General features: G+C 47.5%; 1 protein-coding gene across 2 annotated transcripts in view; it reads left to right on the top strand.

The window, feature by feature from the left end:
• FBXO10 (F-box protein 10) overlaps positions 1–19,419 on the top strand; it is a 71,435-nt gene extending 52,016 nt beyond the window's left edge. The window contains exons 6-11 of one of the 2 annotated variants that reach the window (XR_002097230.1): positions 3,020–3,090; positions 5,417–5,569; positions 9,587–9,862; positions 12,019–12,329; positions 13,390–13,490; positions 15,346–15,432. Coding sequence is in view for 1 of the 2 variants with exons in the window: in XM_019516808.1 (XP_019372353.1) it covers positions 3,020–3,090; positions 5,417–5,569; positions 9,587–9,862; positions 12,019–12,329; positions 15,346–15,527; positions 17,561–17,738 (1,171 nt within the window). In the remaining variant the exon portion in view is untranslated. Of the gene's footprint in view, positions 1–3,019; positions 3,091–5,416; positions 5,570–9,586; positions 9,863–12,018; positions 12,330–13,389; positions 13,491–15,345; positions 15,528–17,560 lie in introns of those variants that run through there. The other variant, XM_019516808.1, reaches the window with a different exon arrangement.
• The last annotated feature ends 811 nt before the right edge of the window (positions 19,420–20,230 follow it).

Raw genomic sequence — 20,230 nt, 5'->3', positions numbered from 1 at the left:
AAGTGGAGGTGGTTTACTACACACAGATTGGCTGTAGCTGTCAGTGCTATCCCAGGTTTTGATAATCACTGATTGTGATGAAATTTAGCATATGGGATCTAAAACAACAGTTGGTGTTGCATAAGAGATGTCAGACACTTGGTACAATACTGTAAGCTTTGGTACCTATAAGTAATCCTTGTGTTAATAGAGGTAGGATCAGACTCAGAGTGATTTCACAGGTTACCTTTAAACTGTTATAAATGCACTTAAAACAGGAGCATTCTCCCATTAAAGGTTGTTAACCCATGCTAAGTACCCTCTAAATGTTGTAAAGTGATGCCGGGTCAAGCATGGGTTCTTCAATCCATTTTACCCAGGTTGTTCCAGGGTATCGTTAGTCTGCTCTGGGGAGATAAAACGCTCTATTTTGATTTTTCCAGCATCCCAAGATGCACCATCCCCAGCCCTTCCCACTCCTTTGCTCCTTGGGCAGACTTTCAATCCTGAACTCTACTGTCCAGGGGGTGGTGTTGGCCGCTCCTACTCCCCAGGGTGTGCGATCCCAGCACACCTTGATTGCTCTGAGCACCCAGGTACAGCTCATCAGTTTGCTGCTTGCCAAGGAAGGGATTTGAATTCCCTCTGCATTCAGCTGGTTGGCTGCTGATACAAGGGGAGTGGTTAAAAATCTAATTAACTGCTAATGAGCATAGGCAATTGATGTCCAGCCCTAGGCAACCATCTCCATCCTCACCTATCCCGCCTCTCCCTGCTGCTACTGGCCACTGTGCTATGACTCAGTTTCCCCTTCCCCATGGTATTCAGTTGAACTGAACTGCCATTCATTTGAAATGGCACTGCCAGCACCTCTCTTACCCAACCCATGCAGTGAGCCTGCTGGGTCTCAGCTCTACCCTGATGTGATAAATAAACTAACTCTCCCCTGACCCAATTCAGTGAAACATATGCAAAAATTTGGTCCTTTTTATTTTAATTCATTTAACTTCTTTATTTTTGCTTCTTCCCTCTTGCCTGTTCACTTCATATAGTTTTTTTTCCCCCAAGATTATTCCACTCATAGCTCCAGCTGGCTCCTGCTTGCTGCACAGTGAGGGAAGCCACAGCCCCTATGGTAGTTTCTCCACCTCCAAACTACAGGCCAACCTACCCCAGAGAAGGGATAGGGTTTTGGCTTCTGTCCACATCCCTGCTCACCAGGCCCTCTAGTGCCAAGTCACAGTTGTGCAGGTCTGAGATGGCATTAAGTCTTAACCCAGGAGTGGGCAACTGTTTGGGTCGGAGGGCCACTAAAGGAGTTTTGGTGAGTTGTCGTGGGCTGGGCCAGCCCCCTGTCCCCACCCCACCGCGCTGGGTCAGCATCCTGCCCACAACAGCTCACCAAAACTCCATGAGTGGCTCTGCTCTGTGTTTGCCTGGGTGGGTAGCAGCATCCAAGACTGGGTGGGTGGGCAGGGCCAGGGTGAGGTTGGGATTTCTGGGTGGTGACAGTGCAGGGCTGGGGCCCAGGGCAAAGCCGTGATCTTCTCCCCACATGCCTCTGCGATGGACACTAGTTCTGCAGGTGGGGGTGTTTGGGGAGCAGATTGCAGGGCCCCTGCACCGTGCTATCACCACCCAGCAATCCCATGGTTTCCACTGAGACTGATTAGGAACAGCACAGGCAGGCAGGGTGTGCAGCTAGGCGGATTGGATGGGGTCGCAGGTAAGTGGGTATCAGTATCTGGGAGCAGGACAGGTGGGCAAGGCTGGAGCCAGGGCCAGGGTCAGAGCCAAAGCAGGGATGTGCAAATGGTAGCTCACGGTTTTGCCCTGGGCCTCAGTGCTGCGTGGTCACCGCCCCATGATCCCGATCCTAGCAGGAGCCTCACCCACGGCACCATCCCATCTACCTAGCCAAGCATGCCCTGCCCATGCGGGTCTTAGGTTGGTCTCCATGGAGGCCCCACCCACTCCTCTGTCTGGACAGGGGTGCCTGTGCAGTGGGGTTGGGTCTGGTGGTGGCTGCTGCATCCAGAAGGAGATGCCACTGCCAGGAAGTGAGTCAGGCCACTGCAGTGCCCTGCCCACCTTGTACCTGGGGTCCATGGGACTGGCCACATGGGCTGTGGCCTGTGCTGCCCCTCGTGCCTGGGCCAGGTGGGTCTGATTACCAGGGGTAGTAATTGTCAGAAAGTTTTACCTGACTGAGCTGATGTCTACCGCTAGTTATGCTACTGTAACGTCCTGTCCCTTGGTGCTTTCAAAACAGTTCTTTGCGGGCCATGTGCATTGCGCTTTGATGTGTCTGGCTAGAATCTGCCAACCTGAACTAACTTAAGCGACTTTAAATCTGGACGATTCTTTAATCTGTACTTTGCCTTTTATTGATTGTGGGGGGGGAGGAAGGGGGAGGTGAGGAGGCAATCCTTTCTGCAATATGCTAATGGATTGTTTCTGAGGTGCATCATCACATTTACTGTTTACTGTTCAGGTGGTCGGTTGTATTGTTGAAAACGTTTGAGTTGAGAATGCTTTTCAAACATGCTGTTTCATAATTTTTGGCTTATCTTATTGTATACGAAGTGCACGAATACGATTTGTAGTAAGAGGTTCATTCCAACAATAGATGCATAAAATTATACGATTGTTCCCATCGATCTGTGTTCTAGCACAATTTCCCATCTGATATTATAATTCATACTTTTGACCACTTGAAAATTAGCCAGATGTCTGTAGTGCCATTGTCTTTTTCAGCTCTGCATGTATCTACTTCTGAATTCATTTTTTCTCTTATTGCATGTTGCCTTATTATTGTTGCTACATAGCATGAGAAATTCACATGAAAGAAAATGAACTGGGGCCTATGGCTAGTCAGGAAGCCGGCCCTATGAACAAAAGAGCTCTCTGGTAACTTATGAACGATATAACGGCAACTTTACCTGTACATTTAACCTATAAAATCTTAGAGCAAGCCAGTATGCTTAATGCACAATATATGACAAAATTTTTGGTGACTTTGTTTTCCTTTCTTTCTCAGTGGAAACCATATTTTCCAGGGTCTGGCAGCTGGAATAGCAGTAAATGAGAATGGAAGAGGCCAAATAATAGGTATGAAAACACCTTTGTTGTGCATAATAGGCAATACTTCTTAATGAACTTTGGGCTTCTAAGTGTTATTTCACTGCATCTCTGTTGCCAAGGTGTTTCTTTCATAATCTCAGTTGGTGCAGTTCTTAGTTGATATAATTTCACAGGAGTCCACCTTATAACTGGCTCTCAGTCAATATAGCAGTAAAGCAGGCTGCGAACTGGTGCGTTCTATGCCATAGCTGAAATTGTCCTCCTCTTGTCTCATACACTGTTGTCTGTGGAGCTGAGGTAGGGAATCAGTGTACAATGTGAACTGTATTTTACTCCCATAATTTTTGGTTAGTAGTGAGGGCCAGTTTACTTAATGTTATTCTCCTTCATTGGCATCACAGAGTGGTTTCCCTAGAAGTCACATATATGAGTGAAGGAAGGACATTAATTTTGTAGAACTGGTGATAATATTAAGTGCAATTAAGCTGTTGAATACATCGCTGCCCTCCATTTGGAATTACAGGCAGAAGCCTGGAGCTGTGCTTAGTTATACTAATTGAATTTTTTGTCATTACATAGGACTAGATTATCATTGTCACCCTATTTTCCACCAAAACAGTAAATACAGGCTCTCTGACATTCATTTAAACAAATACATATTTTTCCAAAAAATAATAATCGCCATCAAGAGAAGGTGAATTATTAATGTACACGCAGCCTCAAAAGATGGTTGTAGTGTGGCACATATAACACTTAAGTTCATTCTTTTTTTGTTCTAAGCCTTTCTGGAGAACAATAATCTGTCCTACTTTTGCTTTTCTTGTGTTTCCTTTTTCTGTGCCATGTCTATGTCATGCTAGGCCAGCACCCTTATGTGATGCGGTAAAGAATAGTTTGAGTGAATAGAATAGTATTCATGAGAGAAATTTTGTTATCCAGCTGTGTAAATGGCCTTTTTTATATTTATGCACGGTTTGCAACTCTGTTACTCTTGCGGTGTGGAGAGGTAGGTATATATGTGTATATTGTCATGTGCAGTAAGCTACACATTGGCCAGGCAGGTACACAGCTCTGTACATACACTCAGAGCACACACCCAAGTCACAAAATTGTTGCCAGACAAAAATAAAAGGAGGGAGACATCCTGTTTGTGATCCAGCTTAAATAGTTGAATAGTTCAGGTACTTCCCAGGAAGTGGAAAACCTGGTTTTAGGCCCCTGTTATCCACCAGGGGGCTTGAATATGCATCTTTTTGACCTTTGCATGCTAATCAGCAAGCCATAGGTCAAGCACTATTCAGTCTGTCTCCCTCCTTCCTTTTAATGCTGGACCTAAAGGCAACCAGGATAGGGCCAGGAGGAAAAGAACAAGCTGGAGGGTGTGTGGTTCAGTGAGATGGCTGCTCCTTAGGGAGGGAGCAAGTTCTGCACCCTCGCTCCTACTAGGAAAAAAAGGTCCCCTACTGCAGTGCTAAATAACAGGTGCAGTGGCTTAGCGTCAAAAGCAGCACTGGAGAAAAGCCTGGAGAATGCTTGACCTGCAAAGTCAAGGAGTTGTAGGTTTAGGCCTCCTCTGGGCAAGGAGTGCCTAGAACCTGGAGTTTTTGGTTCGTGGGTGAGTGCTCTAGCTACTCAGCTGTCAAGCTCTTCTCATTTTTTTCCAGGACTTATACTCAAGTCAGTGTATATGTAGCTGTGTATGTACCTGGCTAGTTCCTACTCTCCTGTGCATCCTCAGCTTATGAATACAGACTTATACATAAGTCCATGCGGTAGTGATATAGAACTGCAAACTGTGCCTAGGTGCCAAAAGTGCTACTTGCATGACTGGGTAAGGTGCACAAAGGTTATAGAATTCCTCCTTTAGTATCCAGTCTTGCAACCCCAGTAAAAATTTCACTGCCTTCACCTGCAGGAAATTCAGGCCATTTGTATTGGATAAAAGAAGAGAAGAAATTGCTAGCCTAGAACCAATGGTGTTGGAAGTCCTGGCCTCCCTTAAGTCAGTCAAAATTATGCCACTGTCTTTAGGGGAGCCAGGACTTCACCAGATTTGTTCTGCATTACTCTCCCAGCTCTGCCACTGACACGGGTCTGTGCAGAGTGGTGTTTGCCTGCACCATTTACACACGTTCCCAAGGGTGGTCTGGTTTTCCTTGTGCTCCTGTTCCAAACAAGCATTTTGTACTGCTTTTCAGGAAGAGCCTAGAGTTCTCCAGCACTAAATGTGACTGTAAAATGCCTGCTTTTTAGCAGCTAAACCCCCTGGTGTATGGGCTGTGCTTGTGAATTGGATGCAGTCACTGTCTTTTTAGTGACCTTCTCTGGTAATGTTCCCTCTGTTCTATGTCAGAAAACGTCATTCGGGAGAATCAGTGGGGCGGGGCAGACATCCGGCGTGGCGGCGACCCCGTGCTGAAGAACAACCTGATCTGCTGCGGTTACTCAGATGGAGTAGTGGTGGGAGAGCGTGGGAAGGGGCTTATCGAGGGAAACACCATTTATGGTAAGAAGCTAGAAATATGGGGAATGTGATGGAATCTTCTCCACTTCCTTCCCTGAGCTTCCCTGTCCCCTGCTGCTTTTGGCTTAGTCAGCCATCCACTGTTGGCTTCTGTGCTAAGCAAAGCCAGTGGAGGCTGGCTAGTAATTAATTCTAGTTCCTTGCTTCTCTGCCTCAGGACAGGGAAGAGCAGCTGGGAGGCTACTCTGATGCCAACTGTGTATGGAGATTGTGGCCCAGCTGGAGGTAGCTACTCCATCTGCTGCTGTCTATCTCTGACCCAGCCCCCACACAAGGTTGGGGGTTTCCAACGGAGGAGATACAGGTGTCAGCTCTAGAATTTGTGTATTCCTGGACTCTTCTTCACTGCATTCAGGAGACTGCAACAAGTCTTCTATCCCTTTGTGCAGCCTTGGGACCCTGAAGTCAGGCATGAAGTTGGTAGAAAATCCACCCCAATCTATACGATTGTGTGTCCATGTGATAGAGGTAGGAGTGCACTGCAGAAGATTCAAAACAGCTCCCAATGGTTGTATCTTCACTTACACTGATGCTGTGGCACTCATCTGTCACGCTTTGGGAAAGTTTGGGGAAAGACCCTGACTGCATAGAGCTGAGAGCGGTAGGACAGATGGCCAGCAGTGGCCTCATTCAGTCCAAGCCAGGGGATGTCTTGGAACAAGTGTCTTTAGAGATCTGTAACATGACATACAAATTCATAGGAGAGGAAGGGAAAACTCAGCTAAGTACAGCATCCCCAACCCTGTCTGAAAGAAAAGGGAGAGAGTATCTTAAGAGCTGGCTTGTGAGGCTTGTTTACACAGAAACATCACAGCAGTGACTGAGGGTATGCAGTCATCATGCCCCAGCATGTCTGGGGAGAGGAACACCTCTGCCCACCTGCTCCTGCTTGCATGCACCAAATCTAGAAGAGAGACTCGTCTGGTGGTGCCCCCTGAAGTAAGCCAGATACTGAGGTTTAAAAGGCAGTCATGGGGGGGACTGCCAGGATGGCCTCACTGCTCCGTGTTTGAGTGCTGTGCTTGGGGCAGTGCAGGGACCTCCCTCCTACGTGGAATAGATGCACTCTGAAACCTTGCTCCAGCAGATCAAAATGAAAATGGCTCATGGGCCACTTTGCTGAAGGCCCTTCTGTACATTGCAAGGAAAGGCGCAGAATGTACATGTCCCATATTCACATCTGTGGGAGCCCCGCTGTTGATTTCCACGGCTTTGGATCAGTCCTTAAGGAAGAGGCAAGCAAGGATACAGCAGAGTGAAAGATGCATCTAAGAGGAGGAAAAAGATGCCAAGTCCCTAGGTAGAGGTCAGTGAAAGGGAGGGAAGTGCCTGCTCTGCAGGAGGGAAAGGGAGCACTGGTCTGGCTTTTGGCACATAAGATGAAGCAAAGGTAGTAGTTGGATGTGTGTGTCGTGTGAGGTTGCTTTCATTAGATCTCTCAGTGGAATTAGCCTTCAAACACAACAATGTGTTTGTGCTTGTGTGTGTGTGAGAGAGAAAGAGAGAGAACATCATGCTGGGCTTGACCTGATAGCTGTCCTAGATCAGAGTTTATGTGACAGTGCAGAAAAGCTGTAGGGATAAGGGACTGGCTTAGACCTGGGCTAATCCCCTGGTTTATGTGCAAACAGAATTTGGACTCCAGCCTGTTGGCTTCCTTCCTAATGCATTTTAACATGCGACTGTTTTAGCCAGCAAGCACTGTGTCTGATAGGATCCTGCAGAACCCTAAATCCTGAGCCTGCTACAGTGTGAGAGCTCTCAACTCCTGGGACATCCAAGGGGTGGAGGCCACTCTGTCCTGCCCAGAGCTGTGCCCTAAGTCTTAAAGCTGTTCTGGTACTGGGAATCCAGGAGAAGCCTGAACTGAGGGGGCCCTGTGGCCTTTGGCTGCCCAGTGCTGTCACTAGCTAGGCATGGAGGTGCTGGGCCAGCTCACACCCTGCACTGGAATTGCATGAGACCCAGGTCTCACAGGTGCTGGCAAAAGTTAAGCCACACCAAAGGTGCTTCACCTGCATGTATACTGAGTATCTCTTAACAAGAGGCACTTTGGGTCTGACCTCTGCAATGTAGGAGCAGCAGCTATCATTCAGCTTTGTTCCTTGTGCACTTTGGCCCGCTGCCAATTCCACAACCCATCCCCGTCTCAGCTCATCAGCTTCCCACATGCTCCCCTTGTTTTTCCAGGGTTGCGTATTGTGCTGCGGGCCCATACAGCAGACTGTGAAGAAGATGCAGAGACCTTGGCAGCAACATAGTTTCAACTTTCTCTGCAGCCATAGCCAGCCTGGACCTGGACCCTGGCTTAGGGCAAACTTGGGGAGCATGTGGGGCCATCCTCACTGTCATTATCTGCCCCCAGCTCTCTGAGACCCTTTCTGGGCCAGTTCTCCAGTGGGGAACTGAGACACGTCATGATCTAGTGGCTTACCCAGAGAGCTGGAAACAAAAACCCAGATCTCCACAGCCCTAATGCAGTGCATTAACCACAAGGCTAAGGTCATGTGTGAAGAAGACTCCAAATTCACTGCCTCCAGCTCCCAAATACTTAGGTTAGAAATTCAGGTTCTGATTTAGTTATCTTAGTCCCTCTAAAATTAGATGCTGCAAAGAAATGTGAGACTGCGCTGGTGATCAGGTCTGCAAGGGGAGGTACCCTTTTTGTTGTGGGTCTCAACATCCAGAGTTGCTCCCAAATCCTCCTTTTACTGAACTGTTGGGGCTCCTGACTCTGGCCATGAAGCATCTAGAGCATCAGCAGGGGCCCTTTGCACCACATGGCATTGCCCTTAGGCTTGGCAGTGCTCCTCCAGGGCCACTGGATCATCCCTTGTAAAAGCAACTACAGTGAGGTAGTGCCTACGCCTTCCTCACAATCTGCCAATGTGCATGTTCCACGTCGTAGCCCACTGTAGTGAGGAGAAGGCAGAGATTGTGTGCTGGAGCCGGGGACTTAAATATCTGTGCTGGTTGGTCCTGCCTTTGGAAGCCTCCCTTTCAGGATGTGTGTCTGTTCAAAGGTAGCAGCAAATCACCAAGTGAGAGAAGCACCACTGAGGTGTGTCCTCTCCCATCTTGGCTGCATCCCTGCAAGGTTATTACAGCAGTATATTTTATTGTGTCTTTCTACTGCCATTGGTTTGGTATTACTTGATTTACAAAGGGACTCGCCCCCACCCCATTAGCTTGACCGTGTATAATGAGGGGAACGGAGGGGAGCAATGTTTCGGCAGGGGGTGGTTGGGGGGGGGGCAGGAATAAATCACCTGTGTCTTCAGAACATGTAAGGAAGCCCTTGCATAAAGGCCAGTGGGAGACATCTTTGCACATGCATAAATATCTGTGTGGAAGGAACAGAGTTGGTACAAGGCAGGAGATGGCATGGATGACCCTAGGTGGGAGCAGCTGGGTAGCTCTACTGTCCTAGGGCATACCCCAGCCAGGGCAATGCCCAGAGATCATTAGGATGTGGATTACAGAACACTTGTGACAGCACATCTGCACTAAGGCAAAAGGGAGTTATCGCTGTTGGTATTAGGAGAGCCGTTGGAAGCCCTAGTTGACCCTGTCAGGCTAGACAGTGAGAGCACTGAAATTAGTGGGAGCAGGCACCAAACTCTCTTCTAAAAATCTGGCCTCAAAGATGCACATGTTGCAGGGAAGCCCCAGGGCCTGAACACATGTAGCAAAGAAGTGGTGGCAGAAGGAGAGGGCCTTAATTCAGCTCTAGGGATAGCCCATGGCTGCCCACGGTCATCCCACATACTGGCAGGAGGTCCCGGCATGGGAGCCATCACTTCTGAGTTCCAGTCCAGTTGGCATCAGCTTCCCCCGAATCCTCCTTGGCTCTGTAGTACAAGTGTACATGGTAAACTCTTCAGGACAGGGACAGTAAGTCTATGCAGTGCCCAGTGCAATGGGGCCCCAGTCTTGACTGGGGTTTGTGGGTTGTGCTACAGTGCAGGTCATGACCGTGGGGTTGCTTTCATTCTGCAGGCAACAAGGGCTGTGGTGTGTGGATAATGGCATCCAGTCTCCCTCACATCACCAACAACCAAATTGGGCACAACAGCATCTATGGGGTGGCAGTGTTTTGCCGCAAAGATGATGCCAGTGACTATCTTGCCAACCAAGGAGGCAATGAGAGCTTCAACGATGAGGGGGAAGCTGCCATCTGGGAGAATGACCTGGACAGTGAGGATGAGCGCTTTGCCTCCCGACGGCTCATCAGTGTGGCACTGGTAGAGTCAAACAGCATCAACCACAATGGAGGTGAGTATGGTGGGCTCTGATGCTAGACCTGTCTCTACTATGCTAGAGGCACAGACCAGAGGCCAAATAAGTGCTCATGACATTCCACAAAAGCAAAGATGTGATGCAATCCATTGCTTTTTACCCCAGTTCGTGTACTAGGTCAAACTTGTTCATGGTCCTTCACAAAACAGTCCAGGTAAGATGGAAGAGAGTGATGGCAAATGGCTGTAGCACTCTGGTCCACCATACAGAAAAGACAGGTTCAAACTCCAAACTGGAATGGCTGGATGTTGCCCAATTCTGCAGCCATTTTGTGACATCTACCAGGCTTCATCCCTGGACATGTACCCATTTCAACCACTCTGTGTCGAGCTCTGATACTCCCCTGAAAGGGTGGAGTGTGGGAAAGGAAGGGGTGGCTGGCACACCTTTTGCTCTGGCTCCAGACGTCAGCTGAATAACTTACAAAGGGCATCGTAAGTGGGTAAAAGCGCTACCTTGCAGCTCCTCTGTGTTGCAGTGTAGTTGGGGAGGCCAGTGGGATTGCCAGACTGTGAGGAACACAGAAAAGACAAACCTGATCACCCTTTAGACTGAGTGTAGAGGGCATCATTGTGTCTGTTCAAACCCAGAACTTAAGATCAGGGTGCTCCTCCCTAGCACATAGGATGTAGACTTCAGTGGGAGTTACAAACTTACCCTGAGGGGAAAACAGAGCCAAGGGCACAAAGCAATGAAAAGGGAAGAGAAGGAAAAGGCCACACAGTTCCTTATGAACCTTAACCCCTGAGTTTAATACATTTCTAGTTGCCAGTGAGGATGCCCAGAGGAAGGACTACACGTCCCAAGCCCTTCTCTTCCCTTCTGTGACTCTTGCTTCCTACACAGCAAGGAGGGAAAATTCAAAGGTTGTAACTGTAAAAGCATTAACGTGTCACCAATGTCAGTGTGTTTTATTCCCCTGCTGCAGCCTTATCTTTCACGCATGTAATGCCTCCCATCCCAGAAGATCAGACAGCAGATGCTTCGTGGGCTAAATCTGGCTTGGTATTACACTAGGACAGGGGTGCTCAACACCTGGTCCACAGGCCAGATCCAGCTTGTGGTGCCGTGTCATCCACAGGGCCCCCCACAGGTCTGGAAATTTGGTGGCGAGGCAGCAATGGTGTCACTTCCCTGCTGCCAAATTTCTGGCTCCATGGAGAGCTCCAGGCCCTGCATGCTGAATAGGGTGCCCTCTCCCAGTGCACAGGGTTGGGTGGGGACAGTGCTGGGCCCCAGCACCCAATCCCTGTGTGGGAGGCCTGGAGGGGATGGTGCTGGGCCCTCAAGATCAAATTCTGGGGTGCATGGGATGGAGAGGGGGTGGTGCTGTTCCTTCAGAATCAATCCTGGTACATAGGGCAGGGAGGGGGAGTACCAGGCTCCAAATTCTGATCTAGCCTGGCCTGACCACTCATGTGGCCCATGGAGCCAAAATGTTGAGCACCCATGCACTGGGGCAGTGGCACTGGTGTTATTAGCATTGCAGCAGTATAGGCTGAGCAGAATTCGATCCTTCTTTCTTCAGCCTGTGGGGTGGGTTGCCAGGTGGCTGCACCAGCTTCTAGTGGTACTGCCCGACAGTTTTCTGTGCCAAGAAGCGTCATGGCCAAGTGAATAGAGCACTAGTGTGGGATGTGAGAGCTGGGTTCTGTTCCCAGCTCTGCTACTGTCATGTTGGATGAGTTGGGGCATGTCACTTCACTTCTGTGTGCCTCCATCTGCAACAGGGGAATAATGAACCTAAGTTCTGCAATCTACACATCAAAGTGCTATGTAAGAGCTGAGTAGGGAGGAGTGAGAAAATCCTGTGTGTGGTCGAAGGCTCCCGGGTACACTTTCCACCATAATGAAGCTCCTACAGTGGTCACAGGATCCTGAAAAGTGCCACCTACTGACCCAGCCCTGCCTATGCAAAGACTGACCTGGCCCAGGCTTCCTAGGCCTGTGAGGTATGGGTAGGGTAGAGCTACCGGCTCTGTTGGGAGGTATTAGGGCAACCGTGAAGCCCTTCCTTGCTCATTCAGGATGTCCTGAGATGAAGGTAGCATTGCCTGGTTGAAGCTCAGATTTGGCTGCCAGGCAAATCTGTTTCTGAAAGCCATGGACTTGGTTTGTACCTTTTCTTGCAGCTGCTGGGCTGTACATCAAGAGCAGTGAAGCACTGAACATCATTGCCAATGCCATCCATGCCAACCAGGACAGTGGAGTCACGGTCTTTCAGAGCACCCAGCTCACCCGAATAGCGAACAACAGCATCTCCTGCAACAGCCTCGGGGGCATCCTTGTGGAAACAGAGTGCAGGGTGGAGCTCCGTGGCAATGGGATATATGACAACAGCAGCCATGGCATCGCCTGCAAGGGGGACGGGGTCATTGTTGAAAATGACATCATAGGCAATCTTGGGTGTGGCCTCAAGTTGTTACAGACAGCGGACATGAAGGTGTGTGTTCAAACCAATGTGGGGGATGGGCTACTCATTTCACAGGGCACGTGTACACGTGGCAGATGTCTGCTTTGATGCATGCGTTGGAGCAGACTCCATTAATCACTTAAGTGCGCTAATTAGCATGCTCCAGCAGCCTCCGTGTTACGTATTTGTCATCCTCGTGCTTCAAAATGGCATTGGGGCACTTTAACTAAAGCTTGTGGAATGAGCTTTAGATAAAGCATCCTCACCACCATTCTGAATACACATGATGCTGAGGGTGCCGTAATTAAAGTGGCTCTTGGAGCTGCTGTAATGAAAGCCCTCCCTCCTCATCTCCACCCCAGAGCACATGTAAACACACCCACAGATGCCAACTGAAGTCATGCCAGAGCAGGGAAAACAGCAAGTGTCCCTCTCACAGGAATGGCCTGAAGTTGGCAGGCTCTTCTGATGTCCCTTGTGACATCACTGAGATAATCCAAGAGAAACTACAGCATTAGACATTTCCCATCCCTTTGGTTGTGATTTATCAAACCTACAGCTGGCGTTGCTCATGCCCAGTATAGATACCAGTTAAGAGACATGCACCTAGGAGATTGTTTCCTGAATCTCTGGGCTGCCATATGGTTGTAATAGTACCATAGATCCCAAACTGCCTCAGAAATAGGATGGCCATCATAGAGGACAGTCTGGTTGTCCTCTGTCCTCTATTGGTACGAAACCCGATGCCTTTATGCCCTCTATTTTTCTCTTGAAGAGAAAAATAGAGGACATATAGGCGTTGGGTTTCATACCAATAGAGGACAGAGTAGCAGAAAACTGGAGTGTCCTCTATGATGGCCACCCTACTCGGAAAGGAAGTCAGGCCTGTTATTCCCATGTGGGAACTGAGGCACAGAACAAGTATGTGGCTCACCAGAGCTCACCTAGCAGACCAGAGGTGAAACTAAGTCTCCTGAGTCCCAGGTCAGTGCTCTGTCTACTAGGCCACACTTAGTAATTAGTAACTCATTTGTCATTCCATTACTGACTTTTACATTAGTGCAAAAACATTTCTGGCTTTCCCCCCTAGGAGCTAGTACTGTGATAATTCCTAGGATGTGACATGCAGTTATTTCTTCAGTAAGAAGCCCTTTTTCCATGAAAGAGCAGTTCCAGTCAATAGTGACTGAGGTGGGCAGCACTTTGCTTGCCTTTGGCAAAGAGCAGCTTCCTTCTCACCTTCCTACTTTCATTAGCTAGTGCAGGGGTCGACAATGTTTTTAAAAATACCCGCAGCCTCACCTTGCAAGATGTTGGTGCACCAGGGCAGACAGCAGGGGAGCTATGAGGGACCCGATCCCTGTGGCAGCGCTGCCCCAGCCCCTTCCCCGCCATCCAACCTGACGCTGAAATGCCAAGCAAAATGTCATCACGTGCTATACTCTGGCACCTGTGCCAGGGGTTGCCTATCCCTGAGCTAGTGTTTCTGCTGCTTTTAGTGTGTCTAGTCCAGGGAGCCACCAGCCCTACCAGAAGCCAAATGCAGCCCAAGGAGCTCTAATATATGGTTAGCACTTGCCTTCACTACATTTATATGCCTGAAGGCAGCTGTAGACCTTAACATGCATTGTTCTGTGTCAGCCTGGACAACCAGGGTACATGGACCACAGTGTAGCATTGTGTGATGAGACTTCCAGCCACTGCAGCCTGTATCATTGTATTAAAGCAGGAGGAGCAGCATTTGTTTTGACATTTTTTTGCAAATTAGATGGAAAGGCCCTGCCAGCTCCTGGACAGTTGCCAATGTTATTTTGAGGATCAAAGTAATCTTCACTCTCATTATTGATGGGATATAGCCATCACACTCTTCAAAAGGCCCCAGAAATAAGGATGCAGCAAGCCTCACAGTTAGGCTATTCAGGTGGTTACTGTCTTGGTTCTACCCATGAGCAAAAAACCCTTTGAAAAACATTCTGATCAGGAAAATAGTTTAAAAAGTTAAATAAGACTTATGAAGACCCCAGTGCCAGGACTCCCCAGCCCCCTGCTCACCCTGAAGAAGCTGGTGAGAATTCAGACAGCAGAGGTCCAGTGGGAGACACTTATGGAAACCCCAGGCCTACTTGCTGCTCCTGTTTCTCATTCATGCACTGGCTGGGATCCTTTACCCATCCAAGAGGAGCCTGAGAACAGGTAAGCAGTTTATCTAGTCATGTGCAAGAAGAGTGACAGCAATGGGAGCTACTGCTCACACGAGTCCTGGGACTGATTTCTGAAGCAGGCAAGGGGTGCTAGGGCACAGACAGGCTTGGGTCTGTTGAGAGTGGTGATGTTTAAACCTACCTTCAAACTGCTTTAATGAACGAGAAGCAACAGTGAGTGTGTGGAAGGAGTGACTGTCTTGTGTAGTGCAGAACTGTTTAGCTGAGGCCTAAGTCTATGCTAGAGCTTTCTTCTGCCATAGCAATGTCAAGGTATTACAACTCCAAATTGATGCAACCAGGCCAGGAAACCCCCTGGTGCAGAAGCAGTTACATCAGCCAAAAAGGGCTCCTACTGGCTTTGGCTCCAGTTGTTTGGGGAGGTGGCTTAACTATACAGGCAGAAAAACTCCCACTGCCGTACTCCATGTCTCCAACAGGGAACACTACTGTCCCAGTTGCACCGCACCTGCACAACTACAGCAACAGGCTCCATAATGTAGACAAGACCAAAAGATTTAAAATAGTGCAGCTTTGCTTAGCTGGACTGGTTCTGTTGGGGCCACTGACCTGTGGTTCATCCACTCATCTAAGCCCCTTTGTCATTTTTACCCAGTCCAGGAAGATGCTTGTGTTTAGGCTTAATGTCAAGTACATGCTTCAGTGCTTTGTTGAATCAGAGCTGCAGATGCTAAACAATCATGAGGATTTTATTTCATGCTGACAAGAGGCCAGAGACAATGTGCCAGAGACAACTGCAGCAGTTAGCTCATTCAAATATGCCCCAAGCCACACAGTCCACCATCGTTGTTCTCTCATTGGGATTTTCTTTTCCTTTTCCCCAGGTAACCAAGAACAGGATCCAGGCATTGCAGGATTATGGGATCTTGATACTTGACCAAACCAAGGGTCTGGTGCAGGATAACCTGATTTACCAAGGAAAGTCCAAAAAAACCATTTTGCAGCAGGTGTCAAATGCAGAAGATTGCATTGTTCAGAACAACAAACTTCTCACCTTCAAGAGAAAGTAAGCCACTGACATAGTGGTTAGAATGAGCCTACAGCCCAGAGCAACCCCTCCCTGTTCTGGGGACCTCCAGAAAACCATGAGCCTGTTTCATTTCCCTATGTCTTATCTTGTTGAGGCAGCTATTTGCAGACACAAAACATCTCAGAGATTGTAGGATCAACTTGCAGCACTAATTGGAGCAAGGAACCTTTGCAAAGAAGTCTGGGTAATGGAAAGAGAGGCAAATCTAATTGGTTCTCTTGCCTGGGAAGCCACCCTCTCCATTGGGGATAGGACAGCCAAATGAGAGGCCTGACATTCTTGTTCCCATGCTAGGAAACCAGGCACTCTTCCACTGGCTCTCCCCAAGAGAAATCTGATCATAGGGAGGGCTAGCACATTGCCAGATATAGGTACTACTTTGTTTTCTGTGGTCTGTGAGTGAGAACTGCAGGGGGGAGATGCACATTTCAGAGCAAGGGTATCTGAGAGTGGTCAAGAAATACAGGGTGGAACTGTTGGTTCCCTGTGGGTGCCATGTTGTGAGCAGGGAGTTCCTTAAATGCTAGGAACAGGTTTCTCCATTGCCAATCCCAGGAGCTGTATCACTTTTGTTACCCTGAATGAGCAAAAATCTCTGGTCACATGAGCAAAAGTATGTGCATTTCTCACCCTGGCAGTTTCCAGGGGTCTGTCTTGAGTATCTGTCTATGACAGCAGTAGCACTACCATGGGATTGCTAGATCAGCTTGACATGCAGGGAATTGTGAGACAAGTCTTGTGTCTGAGAAACCCCAGGACACACTGCCACAGTGGGAAGTGACTGAGAAACTGATGTTAGATGGCTCTCATTCTGATACTTGGGCGAGATATTAGGGAGATGTCCAACACCTCTCCCAACTATACAGTTGATCCAATGAAAGATAACACCAAAAAAAATCGCTTCTCCCATATTTCCTAGACCATCACGGTCATAACACCACTACAGATTCACTTGGAAAGGCTGAGGCTTTTGACAGAGTCCTCCAAAAGGACTCTGGAGTTCCAGATTGCTCTCCTGATCATGATCTGAAACAGGCCAGTTCCAATTAGCCACTGCTCATTATGGTATCCTGTAAGCTTTGGAGAGACATTACAGACTGAGGTATCTGATGGTTTATCTCTGATGGGCTACAGCACAAAGCCCTAAGAGAGATCCAGTACTACAGGTATTTCACTCTGAGCTGCTACTTGTCAGACCAGTGAGCCTGTGTGAATTAGAGTCCTCAGAGGCTAGGTCTGTTGCTTTCCATTGTTTCAAGGCAAAAGAAAACAAGCATTTGGTGGAAGGTGGAAATTTGATGGGATTGGGACTATTCCAGGTATTTGTTCATTAAGATCTCCCAAGGCCAAATCTACACTGCAAGGTTTTGTTGGCAGAGCTCCTTTTGCAAGTATATATAGTGGATCCCCCCTAGGGCTTTTGGCCAGTACAGTTATATTGGGAAGGCCTTTGTAGTATAAATAGAATCTCAGTCAACAGCTACTATTAAACCCTCAGCAGCTTTTATTTCACCCCCGGACAGACCTGTTCTTCCATGTAACAAGTTTAGCCTGGGTTACTGTAGATTGATTCCCTGCCACAGCTTACCTTCCCCCTATGCCATCCCATCCCTGATGCTGGCATGCACCGGTAAGAACTGTCCAAAAATAGCAAACAAAATTGCAAAAACAGTTTTGAATTCACATCCCTCGGCTTCCCTTTTTGTCAAAGTTTGAAACACCACTGAAATCCCAACATTCCTTGCATTTTTGTCTTGCTGCTTAAATGTAACAAAGTACAGATGGTGAAATTTGCATACACTTGATCAGGTAGTTTTCTAAGTTTGTGCTTTAGTTGAAATGAAATGTTTTGACAATTTTTCTCTAGAAATAGTCAAATTCATAAGACAGCTGTCTCTGGGGGGGTGGTAAATGGAGGTCTGCTACTGACTGAACACAGAACTCCTCCATATTTCCTGACTGCATCCCAGGTAATGAACACTTGTGAGATGTTTTTCTGTCCCCGCCAGGTCTGACATTGCATGGACTCTGGAGAACCCTCCAGCACGACCTCACATTGAAGTAACGGCCCGAGGAGTCTCAAGAGCAACAAACAGCCAGCGCGTTACAACCATGACAACTAGGATTGTGGCGAGGGTGGATGGGGGGTGCCACAACAATGGGAGCATCTTCTGTACTATTCTTTGATTCCCATGAGGGTTTTCTCAAGTGTCTTTTTTAGAGACCAGGCCAGGAAGCTTATTCTGTGGGAGGAGGAAGAGGATTTTGCTCTGTGCTCTTCATTTTAACCTCCTTGTTTTTATCACTCAACAATTTGGCTGCTGATGGAGCTCATAGTGCATTCCTATCAGGAACAGCAGGGAGACCTTTCCATCAGCTCTTCTTTTCTATTTGACCCGTGAGATGACGCCTGTGGCAATTGCCAGGCAGATCAGTTGCCCTGGATAAAGCTCAGTAATGCCAATGTGTAGCTGTTTGATGGGTCTGGCCTACTGTCTCCTCAGCAGCCTCATGATGAAGTTTGGAGTAAACTGTTTTTTCCCTCTAAAGAACCGGAACTGTTCCCCAGCACAGAAAGAAAGACTTGATCATGAGGACAAGAATGAAAGCTGTTTGCTGCTTCTTAAAGTCTTGAATTGATTTGAAGCCCGTGGCAATGCAGGACAGAAACCAGACAACAAAAAAGTAGGCAGGATTTTTATTTGACTATTTGTATTTTCTAAATTTAAAAAATACAGTTTGAGACCCTCATATTGCAGAGCTGCTTTGTCAACAGTCACCTGTATTTGTGACAAGAGTGTAAGATTTTAGAAACTGAAGTTGTGTCCTGTGTGATCTGGTTTATCTACAGGGAATAACTGCTTATAACAGTTCTGAATTGTAGCATAAGATTTGTTCTTGGCCTTTCTGATGTACCTATGTCTAGATGTTAGCTGAGTCCTAACACTGGAGATGACCAGATCTGGACTGATGCTAACATGGTAGTGAACAAAGAGGAGCAATCAGAATAAAATTAGGCCCTCTTAATCATTAGGAGTCATCCACTATAGGGAATTGATCACGGTAGTCAGGAAAGTGATTCCATGACTGGTCCCCCTTCAGCCAATATTGCTACCAGCTAGTACAGATGCGACGTTGTCCACCCTATTTTCTAGAATTTCTTGAGATTTCTTAAGTCAATGTATCAATGTCCTGACACAGATGGATCCCAAAGTGCTTTTGCAAGGATGAAATGAGGGCAGATGGTTCAGCTGGTAGATCATAGTGACTAGAAAAAGGGAAACTGGGAAACAAACCATGTCTAGTGCTGTATCTTCAAAGTGAGTGAAAAATCCTCTGCCCTGAGCCTGGGTTCAGATGCAGATTGCCTATATAAAATCCAGGTGTGACATCTGTGTTTGGAAGTCGGTCACCTTCTGTGTGAAGGCCTTGCAGTGTGCCTCCCTGATACTGTTACAATTTAGGAAGAGTAGTGGGGTAGTATGAAACTTTTGCTGCCTGCTGCAGTATGTCAGTTGCAGAGTTTGCTCTTTCATACTTTTTACCTTTCACCAGATCCTCAGCTGATGTGAACTGGGATCAACCCATTGGCTTCACTGGCTTTACACCAGCTGAGGGACTGGGCCCTTCTCTTCAGGGGAGTTCCTGCTGGCTGTTTCTTACCCATCTCGCTTTCTGTCACTCACAGCACATGCCAGACCCTTGGCAGCTACCAAGTGATGTTTCTCTGTTGACATCCCTATGGCCACTGATCAGCTGAGGGTCTGACCCTGGGTTATTTTTTAAAGAAAAACCTTTGATTTGTGTAAGAACTTTTGTAATAAAAAATGTATATGACAAAAATAAACACTATATTTTAAAAGTTGCAGTTTATTCCTCCTTAGTTCCTTTCCAAAAGCCATGCAGGCAGACAAACTTGCATGTTGCCGATGACATTTTCCATGGCTTACAGAAGTGTTTGGATTCTCAAAACTTCATCCCCAGGCTGAAACACTGTCAAGTGGCCTGATTTAAGGAGAGTGGTGGGTGTCCATCCAGGTGTCTACCCAAAACCAGTCTCCCAAAATCATTAGGCCCTTCCAGAAATACAGCCCATGTTACTGATGCCAGCAGGTCTCAGAAAACGTGGACACATAGTAAATAGGAGTGCATCTGCCTCAAAAAACCACATAGGCTTACTTTAATTTTATTTTTCAAGAAAAGATTGCACAAAAAAGCTAACACTAAATTTCCAAAACCATGTATGAAGTGCAGCACTGGTGACTACTCTTAGAAAAACTTCACTGATTCTACAAACAGCAGAAACCAATATGCTTTTCTTAGTTACAGTAATTTAACCAAATGCATTAAAACTCTTTTTCTTTTGGTCATTTGATGCTGACTGAGGGCCTTATTACACAGTAAGTTCAAGTGGCTTCTGAAGCTCTAACCCTGGATTGGCTGTACCTTATCATCGTTTAAGTGGCTTAAAACACTTATTATTCATCTTAAAGTTATGCCACCCCAGGGCAGGATTTTCTCTGGTCCGCCTAATTTTGCTCCTATTCCATTAAGGTGTGGCCATTCCAGACTAGCTATTCTACCTAAGTTGAATATCCCAGGATGCAGTGAGACCTCCTGAGTCAGGGCAAGGATGCTGGGATACAGTGGGGCTGGGGACAGTGCTTCTGCCCGCTGCT

This window comes from Gavialis gangeticus, unplaced genomic scaffold (genome assembly GCF_001723915.1).
Source record: "Gavialis gangeticus isolate Ggan-Ray unplaced genomic scaffold, GavGan_comp1, whole genome shotgun sequence".
Lineage (NCBI taxonomy): Eukaryota > Metazoa > Chordata > Crocodylia > Gavialidae > Gavialis > Gavialis gangeticus.
The sequence above is the reverse complement of the archived record's forward strand: the minus strand, read 5'-3'. Positions and strand labels throughout refer to the sequence as shown.